The 15180-nt window shown below is 41.8% G+C and overlaps 1 protein-coding gene across 2 annotated transcripts in view; it reads left to right on the top strand.

Moving 5' to 3' along the window:
• CRLF1 (cytokine receptor like factor 1) overlaps nucleotides 1-15180 on the top strand; it is a 92957-nt gene that overhangs the window by 48651 nt on the left and 29126 nt on the right. For both annotated transcript variants that reach the window (XM_070745432.1, XM_070745442.1), the window contains exons 3-4: nucleotides 6896-7025; nucleotides 11177-11346. In XM_070745432.1, coding sequence (XP_070601533.1) covers nucleotides 6896-7025; nucleotides 11177-11346 — 300 coding nt within the window. The remainder of the gene's footprint in view (nucleotides 1-6895; nucleotides 7026-11176; nucleotides 11347-15180) is intronic.

Below are 15180 nucleotides of genomic sequence, written 5' to 3'. Positions count from 1 at the left end.
ATAAATATAAATTATAACAATGAGCATAGTATGTTTGTTGTTTGAGTGGGTATGATTGGTCTTTTTTAATAATCGTGGGTTTTATCGATGAGTACGTTTAGTTTTTAAAATTAATTGTATTTAGATGATTATATTGTATTGTTCTTCTTTTTATGTGTTGTAAGTCTTTGGATGGGGCGGCATATAAATCCAAATAAAGATAGATAGATAGATAGATAGATAGATAGATAGATAGATAGATAGATAGATAGATAGATAGACAGACAGACAGACAGACAGACAGACAGACAGACAGACAGACAGACAGACAGACAGACAGATAGTTAGTGTTCTGGTTGACTCCAGGCAGAACAGACAGATAAATAGATGGATGGATGAATGGATGGACGGACGGACGGGTGGATGGATAGGTAGATAGATAGGTAGATAGGTAGATAGGTAGATAGATAGAGTTGGGGTTGACTCCAGGCTCCAGGCAGAAAGGATGGATGGATAGATAGATAGATAGAGAGAGAGAGAGAGAGAGAGAGAGAGAGAGAGAGAGAGAGAGAGTTGGGGTTGACTCCAGGCAGAACAGATGGATGGATGGATGGATAGATAGATAGATAGATAGATAGATAGATAGATAGATAGATAGATAGATAGATAGATAGTAAAAAACATTGTAAAATGTATTTATAAGTCTAAAAACATACATACTTTAATTAATCATTCATAGCTTCAGGCTTGCCGGAAAAGCCAGGTCTTAACGGCTTTCCCGAAGCCCAATAGGGTGAGAATGACGCAGATCTCCAGAAGAATGTTAACAATGTTTGTTGTTAAATGAATCTCAGCAGTTGTTATGTTAGTAACCAGTTCTAAAGTGAATCTGGCTTCCCCGTTGACTTTGCTTCTCAGAAGATCGCAAAAAAGGTATCATATCATCCAGGACACAGCAACAATCCTAAATATGAGCCAACTGCCCAGCGTCCAAACTTTGATTGAGAGACCACAGGAGGTGCTGCAACCATCGAAAATGTGAAAACTGGTCGTAAGCCACTTTTTTCCGTGCCACTGAAACTTTCAATGGCCGCTAAATGAATCGTTGTAAGTCGAGGACTACCTGTAGAAATGCCAAAGAGAGCTGCAGTGAAAATAGATTGGGGTTCACTTTACACAGTTCACATTATAGTTCACTTTCCCTTTAAGATCAGAGGTCTTCAAAGTTGACCACTATGCTGGCTGGAGAATTCTGGGAGTTGAAGTCCTCAAGCCTTGAAGTAGCCAAGTTCGGAGGACCCCCTGCTTTAGATGGTGAGCTGGAAGCCATGCTCTGTTGCCAGGCTTCTGGGCAACGCTTCGACCGGGTTAAAACTCACTTGCTTTCATTATTTATTTGCAGGCAGTCCTCGACTTACAACCGTTTCATTGGGTGACTATTCCAAGGTGCAATGGCACCGAAAAAAAGGAACTTAGGACCACTTTTTCAAACCTTACCAACTTTTGCAGCCTCCTGATGATCAAAATGTTGTCAAAGTGCAGATGTTTGGTGTTATATGTTGTAAGCCGCCCCGAGTCCTCGGAAAGGGGTGACATATTAATTAATTAATTAATTCATTCATTCATTCATTCATTCATTCACGCTTGTGTTGCAGGTGTCAGAAGGTGGCCTTCCGAAAAGCTTTGAAAACTTACCTTTGCTAGAAGGCAAGGGGCCACTGAACTTAGCCCGACCTTTAGTATGATTATTTAGTAGAATGCTTGGCTGCATAGCTAGAGGTATAACAAGAAGGAAGAGGGAGATTGAGATCCCGATGTATAGAGCGCTGGGGATACAAAAATGGTGGAAGGTCTTCAGCATAAAACTGATCAGGAAAGACTTAATGGACTCAATCTATTTAGTCTGGAGGACAGAAGGAAAAGGGGGGACATGATCGAAACATTTAAATATGTTAAAGGGTTAAATAGGGTTCAGGAGGGAAGTGTTTTTAATAGGAAAGTGAACACAAGAACAAGGGGACACAATCTGAAGTTAGTTGGGGGAAAGATCAGAAGCAATGTGAGCAAATATTATTTTACTGAAAGAGTAGTAAATGCTTGGAACAAACTTCCAGCATACTTGGATGGTAAATCCACAGTAACTGAATCTTAACATGCCTGGGATAAACATATATCCATCCTAAAAATACAGAAAATTGTATAAGGGCAGACTAGATGGACCATGAGGTCTTTTTCTGCCGTCAATCTTCTATGTTTCTATATTTCTATGTTTGTATGATTGTGGTGTGAGTGAGTATGGGTGTAAGATTTTTAAATTTGGGGTTTTAGATTCAGGGTATCCAGCAAACCTGAAAAACAGGGAAATCAGGGAATTATCAGGGAAATTGGCGGTTTGGGAAATATCGGAATTATCAGGGAATTCGTGAAAAAAACGGAATAAATCAAGGGAAAACCCAAACTCTATTAAAAGGTTTAAAGGTCAGGGGAAAATCAGGTAAAAAAAAACCAACGGATCGCGCTGCCTGGCAGAGTCAAGCGAAAATGAGCATAACTGTGGCAACAACTTGCTTCCTCAGCTACTGATATTTCTCCATGGCTTAGCCGTTTAGTATGAGGTCATCTACGACCGTGCCCTAACTAGATCGTAAGTTACAGGGAAATGTCAGGGAAACATCAGGGAATTTCAAAATGTTTTCCCCCTGGACACCATGTAGATTGTTTTAAATATTGGACTTTTGCATTGGTTTTTTGTATTTTTCTATGTTGCAAGCCGCCCTGAGTCCTTGGAGAAGGGCGGCATATAATATATTTATTTATTTATTATTATTTATTTATTAATCAGATTTGTATGCCGCCCCTCTCCGCAGACTCGGGGCAGCTCACAGCAATAATAACACAATGTAAACAAATCTAATATTTAAGTTTAAGTTAATTTTAAACCCCAATTTAAAAACCAATCATACATACTAACATACCATGCATAAATTTTATAAGCCTAGGGGGAGGGAAAGTCTCAATTCCCCCATACCTGACGACAGAGGTGGGTTTTAAGGAGCTTACGAAAGGCAAGGAGGGTGGGGGTAACTCTGATATCTGGGGGGAGTTGGTTCCAAAGGGTCGGGGCCGCCACAGAGAAGACTCTTCCCCTGGGTGGCGCCAAACAACATTGTTTAGTTGACGGGACCCGGAGAAGGCCAACTCTGTGGGACCTAACTGGTCGCTGGGATTTGTGCGGCAGAAGGAGGTCCCGGAGATATTCTGGTCCGGTGCCATGAAGGGCTTTATAGGTCATAACCAACACTTTGAATTGTGACCGGAAACTGATCGGCAACCAGTGCAGACTGCGGAGTGTTGGTGTGACATGGGCGTATTTAGGGAAGCCCATGATAGCTCTCGCAACTGCATTCTGCACGATCTGAAGTTTCCGAACACTTTTCAAAGGTAGCCCCATGTAGAGAACATTACAGTAGTCGAACCTCGAGGTGATGAGGGCATGAGTGACTGTGAGCAATGAGTCCCAGTCCAGATAGGGCCGCAACTGGTGCACCAGGCGAACCTGGGCAAACGGCCCCCTTGCCACAGATGAGAGATGGTTTTCTAATGTGAGCTGTGGATTGAGGAGGACGCCCAAGTTGTGGACCCTCTCTGAGGGGGTCAATAATTCCCCCCCCAGGGTAATGGACGGACAGATGGGATTGTCCTTGGGAGGCAAAACCCACAGCCACTCCGTCTTATAAATCCAATAAATAAATAGATAAATTAAATGATCGCCTTTTGAGACCTTTCAACAAGTAAAATTTATGGGGAAGACAGATTCACTTAACAACCATGTGACTAATTTATTTATTTATTTTGTCCAATACACAATACACATTGAAGAGAATAGACATGTAGTAATTTAAAGAAAAGGATAGAAGAAAAGATATAAAAATACAGGAGAAGATATATGAAAGGAAGAAAAGATAAATGAAATAAGGAGAGACAATTGGACAGGGGACGAAAGGCACAATAGTGCACTTATGTACGCCCCTTACTGACCTCTTAGGAACCTGAAGAGGTCAGTCGTGGATAGTCTAAGGGAAAAATGTTGGTGGTTAGGGGTTGTTACTACTGAGTCAGGTAATAATGAGTTCCACCCTTCGACAACTCGATTGCTGAAGTCATATTTTTTACAGTCAAGTTTGGAGCGGTTAATATTAAGTTTGAATCTGTTGCGTGCTCTTGTGTTGTTGTGGTTGAAGCTGAAGTAGTCATTGACCGGTAGGACATTGCAGCATATGCTCTTGTGGGCAATACTTAAATCGTGTCTTACTAGTGGCAATGGTTCACTTAAAAGCTGTGGCAAGAAATGTCGTAAAGTGAGGCACAATTCACGTAGCACATGTTTTACTTAAAAACATAAATTTTGGGCTCAGCTGTGGTGGTAAATCAAGGACTACCTGTATTTTATTTTTATTATTATTATTTATTTATCAGTGAATGAACGAATAAACATTTGTATGGCCGTCCAGCTCACTTTTAGTGACTATGGTCATTCTTACAACAATAAAAATCCATTAGCCATTCAAACAAGCCCTTTTGCAGGGCTCCATTCCATTCTGGGTTCCTTAAGCATTTTGCATTGTTTTGCCTTCCCAGCTTACTCTCTAAACCAGGAATCCCCAAACATGGCAACTTTTAAGACTTGTGGACTTCAACTCCCAGAATTCTCCAGCCAGCTGTGCTGGAGAACTCTGGGAGTTGAAGTACACAAGTCTTACAGTTGTCATGTTTCAAGATCTCTGCTCTAAACCTTAGAAGCGATACAAGGAGGTTTCTGCTCTTGAAGAAAACACGTCATTTGAACCAGGCATGAAATGCTCCTGGTTCGTCCGTGCCTGTCAGTCGTGGAAGAGCTGATCGCGAAGGGAGCGTGAGGCTCCGCCCACCCACTCATATGCCACCATTTGGGTTCTTTTACCCTCTGCATATGCACAGAACACTTTGTGCATGCAGAGAGGGTAAAAGAACCCAAATGGCGGCATCCAAGCAGGTGGGCGTAGCCTTGTGCTCCGCCTTACGACCGGCTCTCCAATGATTGACAGGCACAAGGGACCCAGGAGCATTTCACCCCTGATTTGAACCATGACAGATGTCTTAAATCAATAGTCTAAATTTTTATCATCACGGTTATTTTTAAAGATTTGGTTTCAGAAGGATGGAAACTTCAAGAAGGGAACAGTTATGCAGAGGGCCACTGCAGACCATGGTTTACAATTTCTTACCGGTTACAAAAGAGAGAGGCGCTGCTGCTTTTAAAAAGCTGCCTTTTATTATTTCATGTCCATTGGGCATTTGTGCTTCCCTGTAAACAGCACAATCTATTTACTACTACAGTGGTACCTCTACAGACGAACTTAATTTGTTCCGTGACCAGGTTCTTAAGTAGAGAAGTTTGTAAGAAGAAGCAATTTTTCCCATAGGAATACATGTAAAAGCAAATAATGCATGCGATTGGGGGAACCACAGGGTGGGTGGAGGCCCTGTTTCCTCCCAGGAGATTCCTAGAGAGGCCTCAGGGAGGCTTCTCCCCGCCTTTTCCAGCCCTGTTTCCTCCCAGGAGATTCCTAGAGAGGCCCCACGGAGGCTTTTCTCCGCCTTTTCCAGCCCTGTTTCCTCCCAGGAGATTCCCAGAGAGGCCCCACAGAGGCTTCTCCCTGCCTTTTCCGGTTACAGTTTTGGAGACTCGGGTTTGTAAGTGGAAAATGGTTCTTGAGAAGAGTCAAAAAAATCTTGAACACCCTGTTCTTATCTAGAAAAGTTCGTAAGTAGAGGCGTTCTTAGGTAGAGGTACCACTGTATATAAATGTGGACTTCAAAACACAACCACCATTGTTCAGCAAGGTGGTTGTTAAGTGAGTTGTAAACAATTCTATGAGCTTTTTTTGCTATGGTTGTTAAATGAATCATTGCATTAGTGAGTTCCTGCCGATATGGCTAATTGTGCACAGGTCCGTAGCTCTGTGACCCTGTGTGGGATTTTGCTACTTGCAAATCTGCAGGAAGCAAAATTGCACTTGACGGGCTATAAGAATGGTGGAAGGTCTTAAGCATAAAACGTATCAGGAAAGACTTCATGAACTCCATCTGTATAGTCTGGAGGACAGAAGGGAAAGGGGGGGAACATGATTGAAACATTTAAATATGTTTAAGGGTTAAATAAGGTTCAGGAGGGAAGTGTTTTTAATAGGAAAGTGAACATAAGAACAAGGGGACACAATCTGAAGTTAGTTGGGGGAAAGATCAAAAGCAACAGGAGAAAATATTATTTTACTGAAAGAGTAGTAGATCCTTGGAACAAACTTCCAGCAGACGTGGTTGGTAAATCCACAGGAACTGAATTTTAACATGCCTGGGATAAACATATATCCATCCTAAAAATACAGGAAATAGTATAAGGGCAGACTAGATGGACCATGAGATCTTTTTCTACAAATGAGGATGGACCATGAGGTCTTTTTCTGCTGTCAATCTTTTATGTTTCTATGTTTCTAACCCGCGCTCATGTGCCAGAGCAACGGAGCTGCGTGCAATTAGCCGTACCAGCAGGAACCCACTACTGATTCACTGCATTTCTTAAGTGAAGGTTGTTAAACAAATCCAGCTTCCTGCATTGACTAGTAGACAAAAGTTGATCACATGACCCTTGGATGCTTCAACCACCAATTGCCACCAATATGCCAAGTGCCCTAATTTTGATCACCTGACTGTGGAGATGCTATGATGGTCATAAGTGTGAGGACCACTTGTAAGTCACTCTCTCCCCCCCCCCCCATTCCTATTGTAACTTCAAACTGTGGCTAAACTGTGTTGTAAGTCAAAGGTTACCTGTATGTTCCTGAGTATAGAGCGCTATGGATTTATTTATATCTTTCAGTGCCTCCTGAAAAGCCAACCAACATTTCTTGCTGGTCCAAGAATTTGAAAGACCTCACCTGCAGATGGGTACCTGGGTCAGAAGGCGAGACACACCTGCATACCAATTATTCCCTGAAATATAAGCTGAGGTAGGCTGACGACACTGGCATAGAAGGGGTGAAATTGGTGGTTTGCTCTTTTTGAACAAAAGAATGAGTTGGACTTTTGTAGTCTTGTTGAACTTTAGACAATTCTTCCTGATGTGGTATCAGTCAAAAATAGAATACAGTGATACCTCGTCTTACAAACGCCTCGTCATACAAACTTTTCGAGATACAAACCCGGGGTTTAAGATTTTTTTGCCTCTTCTTACAAACTATTTTCATCTTACAAACCCACCACCACTGCTGGGATGCCCCGCCTCCTGACTTCCATTGCCAGCGAAGCGCCCGTTTTTGTGCTGCTGTGATTCCCCTGAGGCTCCTCTCCATGGGAAACCCCACCTCTGGACTTCCATGTTTTTGTGATGCTGCAGGGGAATCCCAGCAGTGCAAAAACGGGCGCTTTGCTGGCAACAGAAGTCCGGAGGTGGGGTTTCCCAGCGAGGGGAGCCTCAGTGAAATCGCAGCATCGCAAAAACACAGAGGTCCGGAGGTGGGGTTTCGAGGACATCAGCGTTTTTGCGATGCTGCGATTTCACTGATGCTCCCTTCGCTGGGAAACCCCATCTCCGGACTTCCGTTGCCAGCGAAGTGCTCGTTTTTGCAATGCTGGGATTCCCCTGCTGGGATTGCCCTGCAGCATCGCAAAAACACAGAAGTCCGGATGTGGGGTTTCCCATGGAGGGGAGCCTCAGGGGAATCCCAGCAGTGCAAAAATGGGCACTTTGGCTGGCAAAAAGGGGTGAATTTTGGGCTTGCACGCATTAATTACTTTTCCATTAATTCCTATGGGAAACATTGTTTCATCTTACAAACTTTTCACCTTAAGAACCTCGTCCCAGAACCAATTAAGTTTATAAGACAAGGTATCACTGTATAATAAAATAACCTTGAAGGTCTACCTGAGCACCAAAGAGATGTTGATGGTGACCGTGGAGATCTTCTCCATCTTAGCTTCTGGGGCTGGTCTCTTTCCCCCCAAATGCTACATTATCTTACCCCATCTGAATTGTAGAGAAAATATAGTGAGGCACAAGAATCTCTAATTTATGTGGGAAAACTTTTATTTTGACTTTGGGGAATGTTTAGAATGTGATGACATTTCTAAAAAAAACGATGACATGAAGGAGGATTCTCCACTTTGCGTGGTGTTGAAGGTTTTTTAATTGGTTCCACTTTTCAATGGTTTTTATATTATTTTATTCACAATGTTAAAATGCCAACTCTACAAATGAGAGGAAAAATGCAAGAGCAAAAAAAAGATATATAAAGAAATGCATTATTAAAAAAAGGTTAAGAAATACAGTGTTCCCTCGATTTTCGCGGGGGATGCGTTCCGAGACCGCCTGCGAAAGTCGAATTTCCGCAAAGTAGAGATGCGGAAGTAAATACACTATTTTTGGCTATGAACAGTATCCCAAGCCTTCCCTTAACACTTTAAACCCCTAAATTGCAATTTCCCATTCCCTTAGCATCCATTTAGATTATTACTCACCATGTTTATTGATTAAAGTTTATTTTAAAAATATTTATTAAAGGCAGATGAAAGTTTGGTGATGGTATATAACGTCATCAGGTGGGAAAAACCGTGGTATAGGGAAAAAACCCGTGAAGTATTTTTTAATTAATATTTTTGAAAAACCGTGGTATAGACTTTTCACGAAGTTCGAACCCGCGAAAATCGAGGGAACACTGTATATATGAAAATTGATATGGAGGAGATATGGAGAAAATTGAAGCATTGCAGCCTAATTAATTAGATGTGATTAAAACTAGGAACAGCTTTAAAAAAGTGTATTAGCTAACAGCTTATTAATATCATATAATAAATTTGAGCAGCCATTTTTGTCCAGATGTCAAATGTAAAGGAGGTAGCACTGGATATGTATATCGTAATCTCAAAAATGATTTATTGTAATACAATTTAATATTGATGGTATTTTATATTGTATTTGTGATTGGAGTGAAAAATAAAAAAATTATTTGCCGGAAAAAGAAAAAAACCCAAAAGACATACACATAGATATTACTCCCAGCTGAATAGAAGTAGAAGAAATAGAAATAATAGAGTTGGAAGGGACCTTGGAGGTCTTCTAGTCCAACCCCCTGCTTAGACAGGAAACCCTACACTACTTCAGACAAATGTTTATCCAATATCTGCTTAAAAACGTCCAGTGTTGGAGCATTCACAACTTCTGGAGGCAAGTCGTTCCACTGATTTATTGATTGCTATGCTAGCTGGGGAATTCTGGGAGTTGAAGTCCACAAATCTTAACATTGCCAAGGTTGAGAAGCAGTGATTTAGGGCAGGGGTACCCAACCCCTGGTCCATGTACCAGCACTAGGCCTTAGCATGCCAGCAACTGTACTGCGTAAACAAGCAGTTTGGTATTAACCGCTCCAAACTTGACTATAAAAAATATGACTTCAGTAACCGAGTTGTTGAAGCGTGGAACTCATTACCGGACTCCATAGTGTCATCCCCAAACCCCCAATACTTTACCCTTAGATTATCTACGGTTGACCTATCCAGATTCAAGAATGGTGGAAGGTCTTAAGCATAAAACGTATCAGGAAAGACTTAATGAACTCAATCTGTATAGTCTGGAGGACAGAAGGAAAAGGGGGGACATGATCGAAACATTTAAATATATTAAAGAGTTAAATAAGGTCCAGGAGGGAAGTGTTTTTAATAGGAAAGTGAACACAAGAACAAGGGGACACAATCTGAAGTTAGTTGGGGGAAAGATCAAAAGCAACATGAGAAAATATTATTTTACTGAAAGAGTAGTAGATCCTTGGAACAAACTTCCAGCAGACGTGGTAGATAAATCCACAGTAACTGAATTTAAACATGCCTGGGATAAACATATATCCATCCTAAGATAAAATACAGAAAATAGTATAAGGGCAGACTAGATGGACCATGAGGTCTTTTTCTGCCGTCAGACTTCTATGTTTCTATGTTTCTATTCCTAAGAGGTCAATAAGGGGCGAGTACAAGTGCCCTAGAGTGCCTTCCGTCCCCTGTCCTATTGCTCTCCTATATCTCCTATACCTTTCTTCTATTCCTATATCTCTTCTTCTATTCTTTCATTGATATGTTCTATTACTATATCTTCTTCTCTATTATTTCTTAGATATATTTTACGATGAGTATCTCCTCTATAATCTTCATCATGTATTTTACTATGTGTATATAGATATACAGTGTTTTTCCATCGATTTTCGTGGGGGATGCGTTCCGAGACTGCCCGCGAAAGTCGAATTTCCGCGAAGTAGAGATGCGGAAGTAAATACACTATTTTTGGCTATGAACAGTATCACAAGCCTTCCCTTAACACTTTAAACCCCTAAATTGCAATTTCCCATTCCCTTAGCAACCATTTAGATTATTACTCACCATATTTCTTTGTTAAAGTTTATTAAAAAAATATTTATTAAAGGTGGACAAATGTTTGGTGATGACATATGACGTCGTCGGGCGGGAAAAACTGTGCTATAGGGGGAAAAACTGCAAAGTATTTTTTAATTAATATTTTTGAAAAACCGTGGTATAGACTTTTCACGAAGTTCGAACCCGCGAAAATCGAGGGAACACTGTATACCCACTAAAACCCTCATTGTGTATTGGACTAACTAACTAACTAACTAACTAACTAACTAACTAACTAACTAAATAAATAAATAAATAAATAAATAAATAAATAAATAAATAAATAAATAACGCAAGCAAGAAAGAAAGAAAGAAAGTGCTTAAGGTCCTGCCTAGGGCAGTGTTTCCCAACCTTGGCCACTTGAAGATATTTGGACTTCAACTCCCAGAATTCCCCAGCCAGCGGATGCTGGCTGGGGAATTCTGGGAGTTGAAGTCCAGATATCTTCAAGTGGCCAAGGTTGGGAAACACTGCCCTAGGGAACCAGAAGATTGTGAATTCTACTTGCAGTTTAGCCACAAAAGCTGGCTAGGTGACCTTGTGTCACTCCTCTCTCAGCCCAACGTACCTGTTGTTGTGGGTAAAATAGGAGGAGGAAAGAATATTAGAACCCTTTGTTGCTTGACTTACTTATGCAGTAAGAAAGGTGGGATTAAAAAAAAAATCTAATGAATAAAAGAAAAAAACCCTCTTGTTTTGCAGATGGTACGGTCGGGACAATATCTGCCAGGAGTACCACACCGCCGGCCCATATTCCTGCCACATTCCCAAGGATTTAGCCCTGTTCACACCGTACGAAATTTGGGTAGAAGCATCCAACCGACTTGGAATGGCTGTATCTGATGTGGTGATGCTGGACATTGTCGATGTTGGTAAGAAGGTCTTTGCAGTTTGACCAGCAAAACTTGATAGCAATTGTTCACGTTTGGTGGGCAAAGCTGTTTTCAGCTCACTGTGGTTAACTATGATGCCATCAGGGCTGATTCCATGAGGCTAACACAGTCTCAAAATGGGCGAGCAGTGTGGTCGGACGGCAGGGAAAGCAAGTAGGATGCTTGGCTGCATAGCTAGAGGTATAACAAGCAGAAAGAGGGAGATTGTGATCCCGCTGTATAGAGCGCTGGTGAGACCACATTTGGAATACTGTGTTCAGTTCTGGAGACCTCACCTACAAAAAGATATTGATAAAATTGAACGGGTCCAAAGACGGTCTACAAGAATGGTGGAAGGTCTTAAGCATAAAACGTATCAGGAAAGACTTCATGAACTCAATCTGTATAGTCTGGAGCAGAGATTTTCAACCTTTTTTGAACCACGGCACATTTTTTACATTTACAAAATCCTGGGGCACACCACCAACCAAAATGACACAAAATGACACCCTAAGACACTCTCCTCTCTTTTTCCATCCCTGTCTCCTCCCCACCCTTGTGTGTGTGTGTGTGTATACACACTCTTGAACCATTTCCAAAAACAGATGAGGGCTGGGGGGGTTTTCTCTCTTATTCTTTGGGTGCTTTTTATCATATGCTTTAAATCAAGAGTCACTTCTCTCTCTCTCTTTTGTTTCTCTCTCTTTCCTCTCATTCTCTGCCTCAATCATTTTCTCATTTCTCTTTTTTTCCTCCCCTTTTGCTCATTTCCCTCTCTCTCTCCCTTCCTCTCCTTTTCTCTCTCTCTCTTGCTTTCTTTCTCTCTTGCTTTCTTTCTCTCTCTTTCTTTCTATCTCACTCTTGCTTTCTCTCTCTTGCTTTCTCTCTCTCCTCACTCTCTTTTTCTCTCTCATTCTCTCTCTCTTGCTTTCTCTCTCTCTTGCTTTCTTTCTCTCTCTCTCTCTCAGCAAAAAGTTGCGAGGCCAGAACCTGAGCTTCCTTCTTCGCGGCACACCTGACCATGTCTCGCGGCACACTAGTGTGCCACGGCACACTGGTTGAAAAACACTGGTCTGGAGGACAGAAGGGAAAGGGGGGACATGATCGAAACATTTAAATATGTCAAAGGGTTAAATAAGGTCCAGGAGGGAAGTGTTTTTAATAGGAAAGTGAACACAAGAACAAGGGGACACAATCTGAAGTTAGTTGGGGGAAAGATCAAAAGCAACATGAGAAAATATTATTTTACTGAAAGAGTAGTAGATCCTTGGAACAAACTTCCAGCAGAGGTGGTTGGTAAATCCACAGTAACTGAATTTAAACTTGCAACTTGGGCGTCCTCCTCGATCCATAGCTCACATTAGAGAAACACCTTTCAGCTGTGGCGAGGGGGACGTTTGCCCAGGTTCGCCTGGTGCGCCAGTTGCGGCCCTATTTGGACCGGGAGTCATTACTCACAGTCACTCATGCCCTCATCACCTCGAGGCTCGACTACTGTAACGCTCTCTACATGGGGATACCTTTGAAAAGTGTTCAGAAACTTCAGATCGTGCAGAATGCAGTTGCGAGAGCAATTATGGGCTTCTCTAAGTATGTCCATATTACTCCAACACTGCGTAGTCTGCATTGGTTGCCGATCAGTTTCCGGTCACAATTCAAAGTGTTGGTTATGACCTATAAAGCCCTTCATGGCACTGGACCAGAATACCTTCGGGACTGCCTTCTGCCGCACGAAACCCAGCGACCGGTTAGGTCCCATAGAGTCGGCCTTCTTCGGGTCCCGTCGACTAAACAATGTCGTCTGGCGGGACCCAAGGGAAGAGCCTTCTCTGTGGTGGCTCCGACCCTCTGGAACCAGCTCCCCCCTGAGATTAGGATTGCCCCCACCCTCCCTGCCTTTCGTAAACTCCTTAAAACCCACCTCTGCCGTCAGGCATGGGGGAACTAAAACATCTCCCCCTTGCCCATGTTGTTTTGCCGTTTGATTGGTTGTGTGCTTGTTTTTTATATATATTGGGATTGCTTTATGAATTTCTTAACTTAAAATTGTAATTGGATTGGTGGGTATTGGATTTGTCACTATGTACTGTTTTTTACTATTGTTGTGAGCCGCCCCGAGTCTGCGGAGAGGGGCGGCATATAAATCCAATAAATCTAATCTAAACATGTCTGGGATAAACATAGATCCATCCTAAGATAAAATACAAAAAATAGTATAAGGGCAGACTAGATGGATCATGAGGTCTTTTTCTGCCGTCAGTCTTCTATGTTTCTATGAAGCCATTTCTGCTACTGTGTGAATCACCTCTTCATCCCTTTCGTCATCCTCAAAATGTCTTCCGCGACTAACCGTACTTCTGTCGACTGCAGATTCTCCATAAACTGTACACAAGCATTTGTGAATGTTCCCAACAGTTTCTTTCTCTGCAGTGAGAAATTCAATGACGACACACTGCTTGTAACGTACGTCACTTACTGATGCCGTTTCGAAACACTGCTACGCGATCTATTTGAAGAAATGCAAAATTTATACACGCACTCCTCCTGACAATTCAAATAATGTATATCTAAAAGTTTGGCATTCATTCCATTGCTATAGGCTGAGGGGAAAAAAAGTGGTGCATTACTTTCTGGGCGACCCTTGTATGTTGTGACTTCGCACAGGGATATACTGGACTCGTTTCTTAGCTGCACCCTAATTTGTTAATAGTTAATTTGTAAAATGTTGTGTCTCCTGCCTGCAGTAGAGAATATGATGAAATACTACATCAATAGTTCAGGCATACCGAGAAACAGATCTGTGACATCTCAGGAAGGAAGCCGTGAGCAGGAAATAGGTTATATGTGAATGGAATTGCTGGTAATCTAATTAGGGTCTTTCTTCTTTTTTTCCCTGTGAGGTATTTTGCTCCGTTCCAGACATATATTTGCTGTTTCTTAACCATTTCCTTTTCAACCTGCCCGCATTGGGACAGAATAGAGTATAGAACAGAACAGTATAATAATAATAATAATAATAATAATAATAATAATAATAATAATAATAATAATAATAATACAGTTGGCGGAACAAAGCATTGCATGGACAGTTCTTGGGGAAGATTGAAGGCAAAGTGGATAAGGAAAAGACCTGGTCATGGCTTACAAGTGGAACACTCAAAAAGGAGACAGAAGGACTAATACTGACAGCACAAGAACAGGCCATTAGAACAAAAGCCAGAATTGAAAAATCAACAGATGATCCAAAGTGCAGATTCTGTAAAGAAACAGATGAAACAATCGATCACGTACTCAGCTGCTGTAAAAAGATTGCACAGACTGACTACAAGCATAGACATGATGCTGTGGCACAGATGATCCACTGGAACTTGTGCCGGAACTACCATTTCCCAGTGGCAAAGAACTGGTGGGATCATAAGCCCGAAAAAGTGGTCAAAAATGAGCAAGCAAAACTACTGTGGGACTTTCGACTTCAGACTGACTGAATTCTGAAGCATAACACACCAGACATCCTGATTGTGGAGAAAAAGAAAGTATGGATCATCGACATCGCAATCCCAGGAGACAGCAGAATTGAGGAGAAGCAGCTAGAGAAATTAGTGAAATACGAAGATCTAAAAATCGAGCTGCAACGTCTCTGGCATAAGCCAGTGAAAGTGATCCCAGTGGTACTTGGCACGCTGGGCGCAGTGCCAAAGGATCTCAGTGGACATTTGAAAACCATCGGAATTGACAAAATCTCCATCTGTCAATTGCAAAAGGCCGCTTTACTGGGATCGGCAAACATAATTCGCTGCTACATCACACAGTCCTAGGTGTTTGGGAAGCGCCCGG

The sequence above is a fragment of the Erythrolamprus reginae genome, chromosome 1 (genome assembly GCF_031021105.1).
Source record: "Erythrolamprus reginae isolate rEryReg1 chromosome 1, rEryReg1.hap1, whole genome shotgun sequence".
Taxonomy (NCBI): Eukaryota; Metazoa; Chordata; class Lepidosauria; order Squamata; family Dipsadidae; genus Erythrolamprus; species Erythrolamprus reginae.
This window is presented reverse-complemented; position numbering and strand designations above follow the sequence as displayed.